This window comes from Sciurus vulgaris (genome assembly GCF_902686455.1).
Source record: "Sciurus vulgaris genome assembly, chromosome: 11".
NCBI classification, from domain to species: domain Eukaryota; kingdom Metazoa; phylum Chordata; class Mammalia; order Rodentia; family Sciuridae; genus Sciurus; species Sciurus vulgaris.
In genome coordinates, this window is record NC_136472.1 from 63,936,679 (window position 1) to 63,951,715 (window position 15,037).

Genomic DNA, 15,037 nt, shown 5'->3' on the forward strand with positions numbered 1-15,037 from the left:
TTAATTTCTTATTTTTTATTTTATGTCAGGTTTTAAAGACAGTGTTCTCAATAAAATGAAATTTGACACCATATTCCTACAAATATTTAATTTGTTTTATTGAACACTAGCTACCCAATATATCAAATTCTCTAGAGAGAGATTAGCTTCCTGTATGCTGGCTAGGCATTTTTTTGAAGGGGGTAATAGACTTAAAGTGAGTCCTCACTATGTAATATCATAATTTAAAAGAGACATATTTACCACACCCAGAATAAGGGATGGTGACTTGGATGGTGACTTGGTGGTTTCCCTCTTTGTCCAAATTCGTGCTTCTGTTGCTGACTCATTCTTAAAAAGAAGCATTTCTTCTCATAATTTTCATGTCATTCAAAGTCAATATTGGGAAGGAAAGGAGAATTATCGGAGTGGAGCTTGGATAAGAAAGACATAGACAGAAGGCCGCTTCTAAGCTGAGTAGCTAACTATCTTGCATCCTTACCTCCCTTCCTCCCTTCTTCTCTCCTTTCTTACCTCAAGAGCAGAGAATTGGCCTGAAGATAGCCCTTCAAACTTCATAGCACTTCATTACCTTTGTCAGTACAAAGTTCTTGTTTTTTTTTTTTTCCTTTTAACCCTTTATCCTTAAGCCATACGTTCATTCCTGTCCCAGTTCAGTTGCATGCACTCCTGTGTGTTTTATGTTTTGTCCTACCTATTTGCTTGGAAGATACCTAATTGTTTGTGTGTTCAGTCTTACATATGGTATTTGTTATTTTAACTAAATCAGTGTATTTAGCAATTTTTAAATATGTGTTCATGTTTGTAGGCACATATAAAGTGTGGTTTCTAAAAGCTACATAGAATTATTTATTTATATCCACTCCATGTTGATTTTCCATGCTCCCACTATGGAAACCAATGTTACTTCAAGCTCCCCACTACATCATCCTCACAGTGAACATTCTCACACAGTTCTGTAGTCAGTAATTTGTATATATGTATAAAACCTTATTTGAGAATTTCTTAGGGATTTATCCCCCAGAGAGGGATCACTGAATCACAGGGCCTATACATGCTTGATGTCACTAAATACAGATAGATCACTTAGCAAAGTGACTGTATCAGTTTATGTTCTTACCCACAGTACATTAGAGTTCTTGCCTCCCCACATCTTTGCCAACTTTGCTATTAACCACCTTCCTAATTTTGCCCTTCTGGTGGGTATAAAGTGCTATACCACTATTTTAATTGCATTTTATTCACTTGCTTTACTTTAAATTTAATCATCTTTTTATATATTGTTAGTCATTTAGGCTTCTCTTTCTGTAAGTTCCCTAATCATAGCTTTTATCCATTTTCTATTGGGGTTCCTGTAATGTTCATATTGAATTATACACTCTTCTTGCATACTATAGATGATTAGTCCTTTCAGTTTTAAATGTTGCAAAATCTTCTTATCTTCATTTCTCTTTATTCTGTTTATGATCATGAAGTTGAATACATGGGAGATTTTATAAGCCAGGTCTTGAACTAGCACAATCACTTGTATTCTTTAGGCTGGAACTCAGTCACATGGCATTTTTAACTCTAGCTAAATGTGGTTTAGCTCTGGATCCAGAAGGAAGAGAAAATGGTTTTGGTGAGCAGCCAGAGATTACCACACCATATTAATATCTGTGTGATACTTTTTGTATTTTTTCATCATGTTTCTTTTTTTCTTAAAATTGTGTTAGCTTCTGTTATTTGTACATCATTGCATGAGATGTTTTCATAATAAACATACTTAAAATAATAGAAGAGATAGAGAGCAATTAATTTATTTTCTCAGGAAAATTGGGCCGATTTCCACCTATAATGCATCATCACCAGGCACCCTCAGATGGCCCAACCCCTGGGGCTCGTTTCCAAAGGTCTCACCTTGCAGAGGCATTTGCAAAGGCCAAAGGATCAAGTGGAGGTACTGGAGGAAGTGGTGGAAGAGGCCTGATGGGGCAAATTATTCCAATCTATGGCTTTGGGATTTTTTTATATATACTGTACATTCTATTTAAGGTAAGTGGAATCATCTTAATTATATCATATTTTTCAGTGGAAATCTAATATTATTCTAATAAAAATCATTATCTACATTACTCTTTAGAGTTCATCAAACATTTTCAAGTCCATCATTTCTTTAAACCTTGCCTCCTCTTTGAGATACTTAGGATAGCTATTATCTCAGCTACAGATGAGAAATCTTGGCTGAGAACTTGCGTTGCCCCAGAATTTACAACCAAAAAGGCAGAACCAAGACTTGAACCTGGATCTTCCAGTTTCTAGTCCAATGAACAATATAATTCAAAGCCAAATTTAAAAAAAAAAAAAAAAAGACAGTATCTTTGCAAGCTGATAAGTCTTAAGAAGAGTTTTATTCTTAGGATTGGCACAGTGATTTCCAGATAGCCACTGTGAGACCAAATAATGATTGTACTAATACCACTTTGTTTTCCTTCTGCCCATATTAATATGGCATGCTGTTTTTAATATCCTCTCTAGTAATTCTCCTGGGACAGAACTGTCTTATCTTGAAACTGAGCTTGATAGTTCCTAGTTCTGGGGATACATAGTGTGGGTCTTTTAAAAAGAGATTCCCAATTAAATGCCACCTCCAGACAGGCTTTTGCAGGCCACAGTCCTATGTGCTATGAAGTAGAGACAAAAGCTTCCCTTTGCACTCCTAATTAGAGTAAGATTAGGTGATTTGAGTTTCTTATTTCCTAGGAATGCTGCACACAATCAGAGTTGATTCTACAAGAATGCCCCTGGGGTTTAGCACATCCCCTTTTAGATGAGCATGGGCAAAGCAAATGATCTATTAGAAGATTTTTGTTTTCCCCTGCGTCTTAACAATTTTTACTTGGACCTTCTCAAATTTTTCAGTGACTTTTTTTTTAAAAAAAAGATGTTTCTCTAATACTGCTACTTGATTTGATTTCTGACTTAATTTTTGTCTCCCAACCTTTTTTTCCATTTAATATGAGGGTTCCATGACTTTGAGGTTCTGAGCTGCTGTTGATGTGCTGTACCTCCTTCAATTCTCAGCTCTCAAAGGGGAAAACTGCAGAGGATCGGAAATGCTCTAGTGTCACATCTGGAAACACCCACAGGAAAATTAGTAAGTACCCCTTCTCAGTATATTCACAGGTGTTATTGAGTCAGACAGCTATAATACAATCAGAGGGACAATCTGTGGTATGTCTTAATAGCATTTCTCAAAAGTTGTTCCAAATTCATGTGATGCTGTTTTTACCTTAGTTCTAGGAATTCTCAAAAGTTTCCTTATTGATTTGGGGCTTTTAAGGGAAGGATGCTACAGAAAGTACAAAACTGACAGTTTATTTTTATATATATTGGGAAATTAGTATTTCACATTTGGAATGGGTTATTTCTCATTTCCATACTTCAAAATATTGTTAGCAGATATCTGTATTTCACAGAGAGGAAAACCGAGGCAGAGAAATCACTTCCTTGCCTAAATCACTCATTAACTCTAAGGAAAGAGCTAACGCTTGAGGCTCTTGAAACATAATCATCAAACATTTATTGCCAAACTAGAATTTTCTGTGCTCTCTGGGGAGATGAAATGTGTACAGCATGACTCTTTCCTCTAATAATTCATAGACTAGACTGGACACTAGGAAAAATAACTTGTGAAAAGTTTAGAAAGAAGGAACTTGTCATAAGCATGATGGGAAATCTTGTCTGTCTGGGTGTCTGTGGAGGAGCAATTAGGTGGCTTGAGTAAGGTATCGACAAACATGAGGTCTTGAGTTTATGGAAGTCTAGAGAGTGTTGATGTACTGCAGTTGTGGAAAAGAAGTCTTGAAGAGTAGGTTAAGGCCAGACTGCTACTTTCTTCTATGAATAATGAAGCCTTATCAGACATTTTTAAAGGAAGGCATCAGCAAAATGAAATGAGGCTTAATTATGGAGGCATCTTGCCTAGGCTATAACTGCCTTGGATTCTCTGAGATTCTCTGTGAAGTTAGATATCCTAGTCATATTCTGTGTTCTTTTTGGAAATCTTAGTCAAGGAGTCCTTGAAGAAAGTGACCATGTTCCTAAGTGAGATAGTGATGATAAATGTATCAGTAATTTTTTAAAAAATTGCTCTTTAAAGAATAACAAGTTCTGTATCTTGTGTCATAGTGCATTTGAAACAGAAGTAGATCAAATGAATTCATAAAAGCAGCTGTTTTGAAATAATGGTAATAGTTTAATATCAGCTTCTTATCCTTTAATTTTGAATCATGCAGAAAAAACAACCTAATAAGCATTTGTAAAGTATGTTAACTACATGCATGAGAGTTTGTTCTAAAAGCATTGAAAGGCCTTTGAAATAATTGTATTAGCGGGCAAATAGCTCACCCTGTAGAGGGCTTGCCGAGCATGTGCATGGGCCCGGGTTCGAATCCCCAGCACCTCGGAAGAAAGCAAAAAGTGAAATAATTGTATTTATAATGACCCTCTCAATATATTTGGGTAGGAGAGTACTCAGGTATAAAATAGAAAAGCTAGATTACCTACATAATGAGTAGTTTTTCATTTAACATTTTATTTTTCTACTGCATTAAAGTTCATTTCACATATTGATTGAGTGATTTATTTTTTTCTCTTCAATAGATATATGTATTCTCTACTGACCCTAGTTAAGAAAACTGCATCCAGGAATCAGGGTTACATAGTACAACATGCTCATTATCCCAGATAACCAAGGTAGAAAACTTTGGCACAGAGGTTTCAGCACTGGTTCAAGAGTTCTTCTATTGCTGGGTGCAGTGGTGCACACCTGTAATTCCAGTGGCTTGGAAGTCTGAGGTGAAAGGATGGCGAGTTCAGAGCCAGCCTCAGCAAAAGTGAGGTGCTAATAAACAATTTGCTTAGACCCTGTCTTTAAATAAAATACAAAATAGGGTTGGGGATGTGGCTTGGTGATCCAGTGGTGGCCCTGAGTTCGATCCCTGGTACTCCCAGCCCCCCGCAAAAAAAAAGAGTTTTTCTATTAATTAAGTCTAATATTTAAACTATTTTCTTACAGATACATTTGTTTTTATACCTTAGTTACAGATAAATAGTGCTCTTTTTATGTCTTAACTCGATTTCAAAAGTACCTTATAGGTTTGGTATCTCAACCTCAAACATCGTTTGGATCACAAATGTATATTTATCTTCTGTGTTTCTTCTTGGGTGGCTATGTAGGGGTATATTTTTCACTTCTGGGTATTTTCTTTAGTCTGTCCTGCTGTATCACTGTGTGTAAGAGAGTGATTTTATTCACCACTCACTAAACATGTATCCTGTAGATCTTGGTGCCCAGACCCCTGTACTCTTTTTGTACTGAGTATAATAACGGGAGAGATGCCTTGAGTCTCAGAACCTGCCTGGATTATCATAGTCTCAGTAGCTTAGCTTTTTCATGAAAGGGCTTAGGGAATATATGATCTTTGGTTTTTAGATTGATGTTTGTTTTGCAGCTAATTTTGAGCTTGTCAACTGCAAGAAAACTGAAGGAGACAGAGGAAGCCATGGAAAAATTAATCAACAGAGTGGGACCTAATGGGGAGAGGTAGGTTTTCATCTAACAGGATTAATTTCCTATTGGAGAGAATCAATTCAAAACTTTGCATTTCTTTGATATATGGGCCACTTATTTCATTTTGTTTAATTTTCAAGTTATTTGTATTTACATGGTCTTTCTCAACATTTCCATTTCCTACTATCAGCAACTTGTTTTCAAGAGTTTAGTGTGGTACAAATTATTGTCAGAGTAAGGAAATATGTGAGTAAATCCAGAAAGATTGAAATAACCTACTTTTAAGAAAGACAGTTTCCTGGCTGTCCTAAAAAAAATTGTAATTTTAATTACAGTCAGATTGTTGAATATTGTGTTTCTATTTGAGACCAAATGAGAAGAGACAGCAAGTATCATCACATGAGGTATTTATTTGTGTTTGTGTTGACTGCTGCCCACATAGAATTAGACATGTAATGTAGATGTCAAGAGCTATACTAGCTCTTTTAGGAGGCCCCATAGAGAAGGCACACTCCTCTTGCTACCTCTGCTGGTGAAGGATCTGAAAAGGTGACTGCAAGAGGTTGATGGAAGTGGCAACAACTAAGAAACAGGATATTGGAAGGTGAGGGCAGAAAAACTGGAATGTGAGATTAAGGACAAAGACAGATTCTGTTTCATCTAGGCCTTCTAGCAAGGATGGAAGAAGACCTTTGGGGTAAGTGCAGAATCTCATGCAGGATGATGTGTCTAAAGGTCCCTCCTGCAGCTTCATGGGCACACTATGGAGTCTTTGCCCCAGGAAATTGTTCTGCCTTCTCTTTTCATTCTGTGTGTGTTGGGGGCAGGGAGAATGTAGATACACTGGGATTGAAAAGCATCCTATCCCTAAGGTATATCTGCAGCCCCCAATTGTCATTCTTGATGATACTAGTCCCCATGTCCCTTTTTCTACTCATTGGCCCCTATCTTTGGCTGGATAGAAGAGTGAGCATTCTTAGGTTGCAGCCTTCTGCCTGGCATTTCCGTAATAGCTACAGTGCTGCCAAAATGGTTATTTTCGAGAATGACCCTTGCCTTTATGTAGGCCCAGGAGTGTTTACCTTCTTTTGGTCCAAAAAGCATTGTTGGTTACTATCTAGGATATTCTCTAAAGTAGCATATATACATGGAATATATCTGTGTGAGTGTATAAATAATAATTGATATTAATTGAGCACTTACTAAAGACCACGCTGTGAGGTAACCATTTTTATACATTGTCCAATGTATGATTATATAAGTGACAAAACAAATTATACTTCAGTTATATTTCTGTGACTTTTTCTGTCCTTACCCTGTAGCTTCCACACAGTTACCCAGGCTTTACTAGAACCTCATGCCTACAAAAAAAAAAAAAAAAAAAAAAAAAAAAAAACTGTACCCTTACCTGGGCCATTGAAAATCCCAAGCTACACCTAGGGGTCATGAAAACCATAGGTGAATATCTATGGGCAGGACCCCTCACTTGTGAGACCTAGCCCCCTGGGCTTTGGAGTAAAAACCACATGAAGATATTTTCTCACTATTACTCACTGGTACTCAGATTCCCTTAGTCCAAATGAAATGCTCTACCACCCAACCCATGCATCCCATCTGTCTATAGCCCAAGCCAGGAATGTGTACTGTAATCTGTAACTCCTCTATTCCCTTTTGTGCCAGGATTATTTCTCCATGTTTATGTGCAGAGCTAGGGAAGTTCTTCTTGCACTGCAGCCAGATTTTTACCATCTCATTGTTCTAGGACTGCAGGTCCCATCCCAGAGTGTTGTATTTTTATAAGTCTTATAGACTCCTTGAAACATATTGATTCTTGCTTTCAAAATGGAAAGTTATGTAAACATTTTCCACAGTACTTGTCAGGAACTTTGGGGCAGCTCTTCCATGAAAGAGAGCATGGCTCCTGACCCTTCCTAAAATCTCTGATTTTCTAGTCCATAAGATGTGTCTTTCTCTTTGACTCTTCTTAGTCCAACACTTTTTATCCTTACAAGTAGGCCCTTTAGGACTTCCCACACTCAAAACTGTAATGGCTAGGAAGTCCATGTTTCTACATTGCTTTCCTTCTTATAGTTTTTGTCTTTTAACCTCTGTTTCTGTGGCATTTGTTCTAAGTCTGTGCTTCTGTGTGAAGAGCCAAAAATACTCACAGTATTTTTTTCTATCAGGTCAGGATTTATCACATCTCCAGACTTCTGGGGATCAAAGAGAAGATTTAAGACAAAGAAGATATGTTCATTTATAGCCTCCTAAGTCCTTTTATATGGTTCATAGTCCTTTAATATTGTTCATTTATAGCTGTGAGATGCTGGCTTGGAATTTGAGAAATATGCCTAAAACTTTATCTTATATATGTTTATATAAGAATAGAAATATGGGAAAATGTTTTTAATATTGTCTAATAAAACTTTTCACACAGCTTTTACCTGTGAGTGGTGTAAGTTTGTACAGAAACTTAATGAGCCCCCCCACCCCTGGAAGTCAGTATTATGCTGTTATCTCTCATATTAAGGATAGCTTCAGCTCAGGAATACAGAATAAGGAAAGGATCTAGGAACCAGAAGTCCTCATTTCTGTCCTTAGGGTCAGCAACATTTCTTTCCTAGAGTAGTGGCCCCAATTCTATAATTAACCTATTAGAAACATGATATGGCACAAGGGAAGCAGTGAGGAAGCAAAAACAAGAGCCATTATAGGCATGTTGAGTAAGTGTGTTGAGACTGTTGGTAGATTTCTGGCCATGGATTGCTAGGACATAAACTCTAGCATAGACTTATGCTGTTTTGTTCACTGTGTTCAGATAGTAGGAACTAAGTATGTACTTGTGGAGTAAGAATAGATATTCACTTTTTGACATAAGCTTTGTACCTTATTTTCATGGTAGAAGAATAAAAGCATGGTTATTTCCTGTTAAGATTCTTTTCTTTCCTTTATGACTCTTTATTCATAGTTCTACTGGACAGACCTGTTTATAGGTGCCTATCCTTAGCCTCATCAAATAATAAATATTTCTTGAATGGATAAATGTCCAAAAGTGGAATTTATTTTCCACCCCAAGCTAAACCTACTCTGCCTTTAATATTTCCCATTTAGCAGATGGCTCCACCATCTACTTAGTTGCCCAAAGCAGAAATTAGACATCATGCTTGATCCACCTTTCCTTTACTTTCCATATCTCATTAATCATCGGGTCTTGCCATTTCCTCCTAATTAGTAAGTCAGTCTCTGTGCAAAAGACTATAGATTCTGTGAGGGTAAGGATATCATTCTTAGTTTCTACAGCCTAGTGCAGATCCATAATGAGCTCTAAAAAAGTATTAGTTGAAATGGAAGGAAGAATGAATGAGTGGATAGCTTGTTTTTGACATAGGTCTGAACTTTCTCATGTGATTTCTTTTTCTTTAGTTTTACCCTCCCTTCAGGTCACTTTCTGCTTTCCAAAAAGATATATTTTTGTTTAAACCTTCAGTAGCTCCCTTTTGATTTTGAACAGTGCAGAATCTTTCCATGACCTACATAGTCCTGAGTGACTTGGATACCTCTATTGCTTTATCTTTCTCCATCACTTTCTCTGTATTCCTGCCAGCCTAATCACTTGATCGTCTAAAATACCTGTACACCTTTGATTCAGAGACTTTGCATATACTTTTTCCTTTGCCTCAGATATTACCCCATCACCACCACACACTTATTATGACTTGCTTGTCTTATAGGTCCTCAACATAGACATTATTTTTTTCTGAGAGTCCTTCCCTGAACCCACAAAACTCAGTTCTTCCTCCCATGTGTTCCCACACCACCTGGCCTTGCTGGGTATTATATTATTATATTATTTTCTGGTTTTCTTTTAACTTTTGTCTTCCCTAATGCCCAGTAAACTTCCAAAGGGCAGAGAATTTTTATTGTCCAAGTTTGTATTCTTAGGAATTGACAATGTTCACACATCTTAAAAAAAATAAATAAGGTAAATCTAGAGAAAGTACTTGAAAGTGAGAAGCTTCAGCAGTAAAAATATTTCTTTGGAACCTCTTTTCTTTTGCTCTGCACAGCCCTGTATGGTTGTTAGTGGCATGTATTATTTTCTCTGTAAAGATCTGTATTGAAAGAGGTGCTTATAGGAGCCTGCATTAGCCTCTGTAACAAATTACCACAAACCTAATGGCTTAAAACAACACATATTTATTATCTTAACGGTTCTGTAGTTTAGAAGTCCTATGCTGAGTGAAAATCAAGGTGTTGACAGGATTGCATTCCCTCTTCAAAGGCTTGGAACAAAATCTGTTTTCTCACCCTTTTTGGCTTCTGGAAGCTGTCCACACCCCTTGGCTCCTGGCCTCCTTCCTCCATCTTCAAAGGTATCAACAATGGGTTCAGACCTTTTCACATTCATATCATTCTGACCTCTTCTGCCTCTTTCCACTTTTAAGGACTCTTGTGATTACATTGTGTGCCCTCTCAGATAATCCAGGTTAATCTCCCTATTATAAAATTAGCTGATTAGCAAACTGAATTCCATCTACAACTTTAATTTCTCTTACATGTAAGTTATCATGTTCATAGGTTCCAGAGTTAGGACCTGGGCTTCTTTGGAGGGTTGGGAGGGTCTTATTCTGCTTTCCACCAAAGGTCTTATGGAAGAGAATTTGAAAAGAAGAATTTTCAATAAGCCTTACAGTATGGAAGGTTTGCTTTAGGTAGAGTTTGGGAAAATAATGTTTCATAGGGAGAAGGCATCATAAGAAGAAAAAATAGGAGAGTCAAGGCAAGTTTTTGGAATAGCAAGTATCTAGGAACAAGGGTGGAATATACTAGGGATGGGGCAAATGGGTAAGAGGTAGAGTAGGTATTAAGAGAACTAGAAAAGTTAAACTGGGAACCATACGCCAAGGCCCTGTATGGTATGCTGAGAAGTTTAGAAGTTATTCTTTGTAGTGGGGTGCCTCTGAAGACTATCAAGGAAGAAATGTCATGAAATTCTATGTTTTAGAAAAATTATTCTTACAATGAGATATAGAGTGGTTACTGCTAGAAGGTTATTTAAAAGTTCTAGCAAAAGACCAGTCAGAAAGAAAAGAGAGGCCAAACTAAGGGGATTTCATGGAAGAAAAAAATCGCAGGTTGTATCAGGATTTCTTGTTGTAAGCAACCAACTCTGGCTAGCAAAAATTTGGAAGAATTTATTGAAAGAATATGAAATTGTTTATAGTATCAAAGGAACAGCTAAATATCCAGGTTTTTTGGAAGGGTGATGATCAGAGAAGCTCATGGGATTTAGGGAATAGAACAAAGAGGCAGTTTCTTCAAAGACTAGCTGCAGGATATATTAACCACCAAAAGTATTCAATTCAGGCTTCGCTGTGTTCAAGAGCCAGTTTGGGAGAAAGTACAGTTGGTCCAGCTTGATCCTGGTCATTCAATCACTGTAGCCAAGAGGATGCTGGAATCTGATGAATAGCCACTTGGCAAAAGGAGAGGAGAGGTAAGGGGGATGCATGGTTTTACTTACCTTTGTAGCATGCGTGGAAGAGAGGTTGGTCCCCAAAGGAAAACTACTAATTAGGTAAAAGAAGAAAAAGAGAAAAAAGACAAGAAGATGAATTAAAGATTTTCAGCTTTTTTACCGGAAGGAAGATTATGGCTTTAACCAAGATAAAACACAAGAGAAATAAGTTTTTGAGATAGGGAACATGAGTTCAGCTTTGAATGTGGTTGAGATGGTATCAGAATATCCAGATAGTATTTACAATAGCAGTAGTGAATTTAGGTTGTGAGGTCAGAACAAAGGACTCAGGTTTGAAAGTCATTTGCTGGGGGTAAGAGACAAAGGTCATGGGGAAAGAGGAGATCACCAAATCCTTGAGGCTTCTCATACTCTGCTGTAGTAGACTGCAGTCTCTTGCTGGTTTGATTTTTGTTCTATCTATGAATAGTGTTGTAAGAATCTGTTTCATTTTCTCTTTGCTTAACTCTTGGGTTCAGAACTTGATGACTCCTGTGGTTAAAATTACCTCCAACCTATGACCTTTCATTTTTCTAGCATCTCAAAATCTGCCATACTCAACCTCTCCTGGATGCTGTTCATTCTGTTGCTTGTGATCCTGAGCCAGTTGGGCCCTGGCTTTTAAGGGTGAATTTAAGATTAATTTAAGATGTAATGTAGTGACAAGGGTGCCAAGTGGGAATGCCAGGAAATAGTTACAAGATGGATCTTTGTATGAAAAGTAAGATTAGGGGCTTTGTGTGGGGGGTGCCAGGGAGGGGGCCTGGGGATGAACCCAGGTCTGCACACGTTTTAGGCAAGCACTTTATCACTGAGCTACATCCCCAGCCTGAGGTTAGGGCATCTTCTGTGTAGAGGTAATGATTTATTTCTTGGTATTGGGTTATCTTCTTGAGGGCCAGGGTTATAACGGATAAGTAAGAGTCGAAGATTGAGTCCCAGAGAAAACCATTTTTAGGTGGAAGGATTAAAGGTGAGGTCAGATTAAGCCATAGGAAAAGAAGGTAAGGTTAAGAAGTGGGAAGAATGCAGATGTCTCAGTGGCTAAGGAAGGGGGAAGTTTCAGGGAGAAGGATGGTTCACAGCATAGAAAAACCAAAAAGAATGAATTGGAGAAAGAGACCCTGGGGATTAGAAGTGGTCATTGATGATTTTTAAGTTTTGGTGAAATAACGGAATGGAAGCCAGATTTCAGGGAGGTGGAAGAAAAACGATGGTGAGGATTTGGGAACCAGTCAAACTGTAACGGGTATTTATTAAGCACTTAAAATTGATCGTTGGCATTTTGCCTATCCTGTCGTGAACATATCATTAGTGCCCTCCAAGACTATTAAATCAAATTGAGGCAATAAGGAATCCATGAAAACATTCATTGTAGAAAATTCACAAGATATCATAATGTGGCCATAGTAATGACTAATACATTTAAGAGGATGGCTTTATTTGGAATGTTTGTCTGTTCCTGTTTTTTCTGAGCCTAGCCATCCTTTTTTATTTAAGGGCTTCTAATGTTCCATGAGTTAGGAAGCAGAGACTCAAGATTGTTTTATTCAGTAAACATCAGAATACTCTGCATATAGTCCAGAGACGTAGCCTGTGAATCCTGCAGGTCAGAACTTTGAGAGGTAGGCTCTTCTGGTCTACCCCTGACTACTTTTACAGAGTGGATTTTTTCAACGTTAAGAGTAGCGGGTGTGTGGGGCACAGGTTTAGTTGGTGCATTAGGACTCCTGCACTGATGAATAGAGGCCCTCTAAGATCCTAGGTGAAAGTAGAATAGATAGGTTCTTCAGTTCATGACTTTGAAGCCATTTGGTGTGGAAGGAGTGGAACTTGTGGCGTTTTATTTTCCTCCCACTGAGATTGGTAGAAATGTTCCACCTTCATTTTCCTCAGTTACTATCTTAATTAATGTTGAATGGAAGGAGAAACACTTTTTTCCTTTTCCCTATAGTCATTAAGGCCTAAAATTTGTTAGGCTGACCATAAAACAGGAATGTAGGCCCAGGACTGACTAGTGAGAAGAACAAAGGGCACCTCCACAGACATTATTATGTTAATTACAGAGTATTATTTGAATTTGGGAATGCTTCAGATTTCAGGGAGAAATAAGTAGCCTCTCTTAAATCCTGCCACTAGATAAAACTGGCCTCCAACAGATAATTTTCTGTCTTGTCTGTCTTTACATGTGATGCAGTGCTTCTTCTCAAAGAAACTGATCATACTATTATTTTTGAGCTTCATATTATCTTTGCAAAATATTTATTTAGAGGCACACAACCAAGTTGGACTCAAATCAGGTTTTCTGAAACTGTGGTACTTGAGCATTGTGTTTCAAGAATTGCACAGAAGATGGTAGAGCACTTGGCTAGCCTGTGTAAGGCCCCGAGTTTGATCCTCAGCAACACACACAGAATGCTATCAGAAGTCATATATTTTGGTTATAGTGCTACCATTTACTAACTCTATGAATAATAAATCATTTCTATTTTGTGGACCTTAATTTCCCTGATTTCTCTAATCTGGACAATTGAATAGTCAGAATTATCAGCTCTGAATTTTTATATCCTTATTCCTGTATGAGTAGATTTAACCCAGCAGTTCTAGTAGCATATTTTTCCTGGTTATGACTAATGGCCTAGAATGTTGTCTTTGGTGACCTTTTCTCAGAGAAAAGTGGTTGTAGTAAATGGAGTAAATGTGAGAATAACAGTAAAATTACTAGGATTAGGGAATGAAGGCTATAAATTATACTGAAAGAACACCTGAACTAAAGACAAACATCTGGAGTTTTATCCCCAGTATTGACATTAACTCATTGTGGGACCTTGAGCAATCCCTTGATGTATTCTGGTCCTTAGTTTTCCCATTTTTAAGACAATAATGTTGAACTGACATTAGTTCTTGACTGTGCAGTTTTAGGATCCAAAGAGATCATAAATGATGTTTCTGCCCATTGCCATGGAGTATTTACTGCTAAGTGGTTGTATTGTCTGATATTTTCTAAGCAGAGTACAGTCGTGACTCTGACCAAGAGAACGATTGCTGCATCAGCTCCGAGAAATCACCAGGGTCATGAAAGAAGGAAAGTTCATTGATAGACCCACTCCAGAGAAAGAAGCTGAGGAAGCCCCTTACATGGAGGACTGGGAAGGTAAAGGATGTCTTTTTATTTCTTCATTAACTGTCAACCCAGAAAAGAGATCTTACAAGTTTTTTAAAGTGAATTCTATTATTAAGATATTAATATAGTACTTTTAGTAATCTTAAATGTACAGTTGGATGAGTTTTAACAAGTGTATTTAGTTGTGTAAACATACCACAATCTTGGTATAGTGCTGCAACTTGTGCAGCATAAACAAAGAATCTTGAGTAGGGGTGACAGGAGATTAAGAAAAAGAGACATTTTAAAGTAAAGCTGTGGCCAGGTGAGACAGTGCGTCTGATGGAAGAACAGTGACCTAGAACTAGCTTTGCAAGTTTATTATATAGATCCGGTAATTAGAGAAGTTTAACTATAGGTCCTTTTTAAATTGTTCAAGGCTTGTGAATTATCAAGAGGCTTCTTATAATGCACTAAAAGTTACAGAGCTAGAAACAATTTTGTACTCAGAAAACCCATTGTACTGAACATCTGATAACTATAGTGTCAGAGCTAGGTATCAAGGCTGTTTACATCCTCACTTTTTGCAAGGAATGCTTCCCAGGCTTGGCTTTTGCCTACACTACAGGATCAACTGATAACTGGGGCTCATCCACATCTCCACAGGCTAGGGCATTTCCATCATCCTAGAAAGTTTCCTTCTCCTGCCTCTTGCAAAAGTTGAACTACTTTCTTTCTGTTGTCTTGCTTGTATATATAAGTGGAACATACTATTTATGCTTTTTGGCTTCTGGCTTCTTTGATTTAGCAAATGCTTTTTAGATTCATGTGTGCTATTGAGTATATCTGTACTTTTTTTATT

The 15,037-nt window shown here is 37.5% G+C and overlaps 1 protein-coding gene across 1 annotated transcript in view; it reads left to right on the plus strand.

Annotated features, from left to right (window-relative positions):
* RIC3 (RIC3 acetylcholine receptor chaperone) overlaps window positions 1-15,037 on the plus strand; it is a 64,467-nt gene that overhangs the window by 26,283 nt on the left and 23,147 nt on the right. The window contains 6 exon segments of the mRNA XM_079105772.1: window positions 1,811-2,034; window positions 3,064-3,136; window positions 5,496-5,520; window positions 5,522-5,587; window positions 14,091-14,107; window positions 14,110-14,226. Coding sequence (XP_078961898.1) covers window positions 1,811-2,034; window positions 3,064-3,136; window positions 5,496-5,520; window positions 5,522-5,587; window positions 14,091-14,107; window positions 14,110-14,226 — 522 coding nt within the window.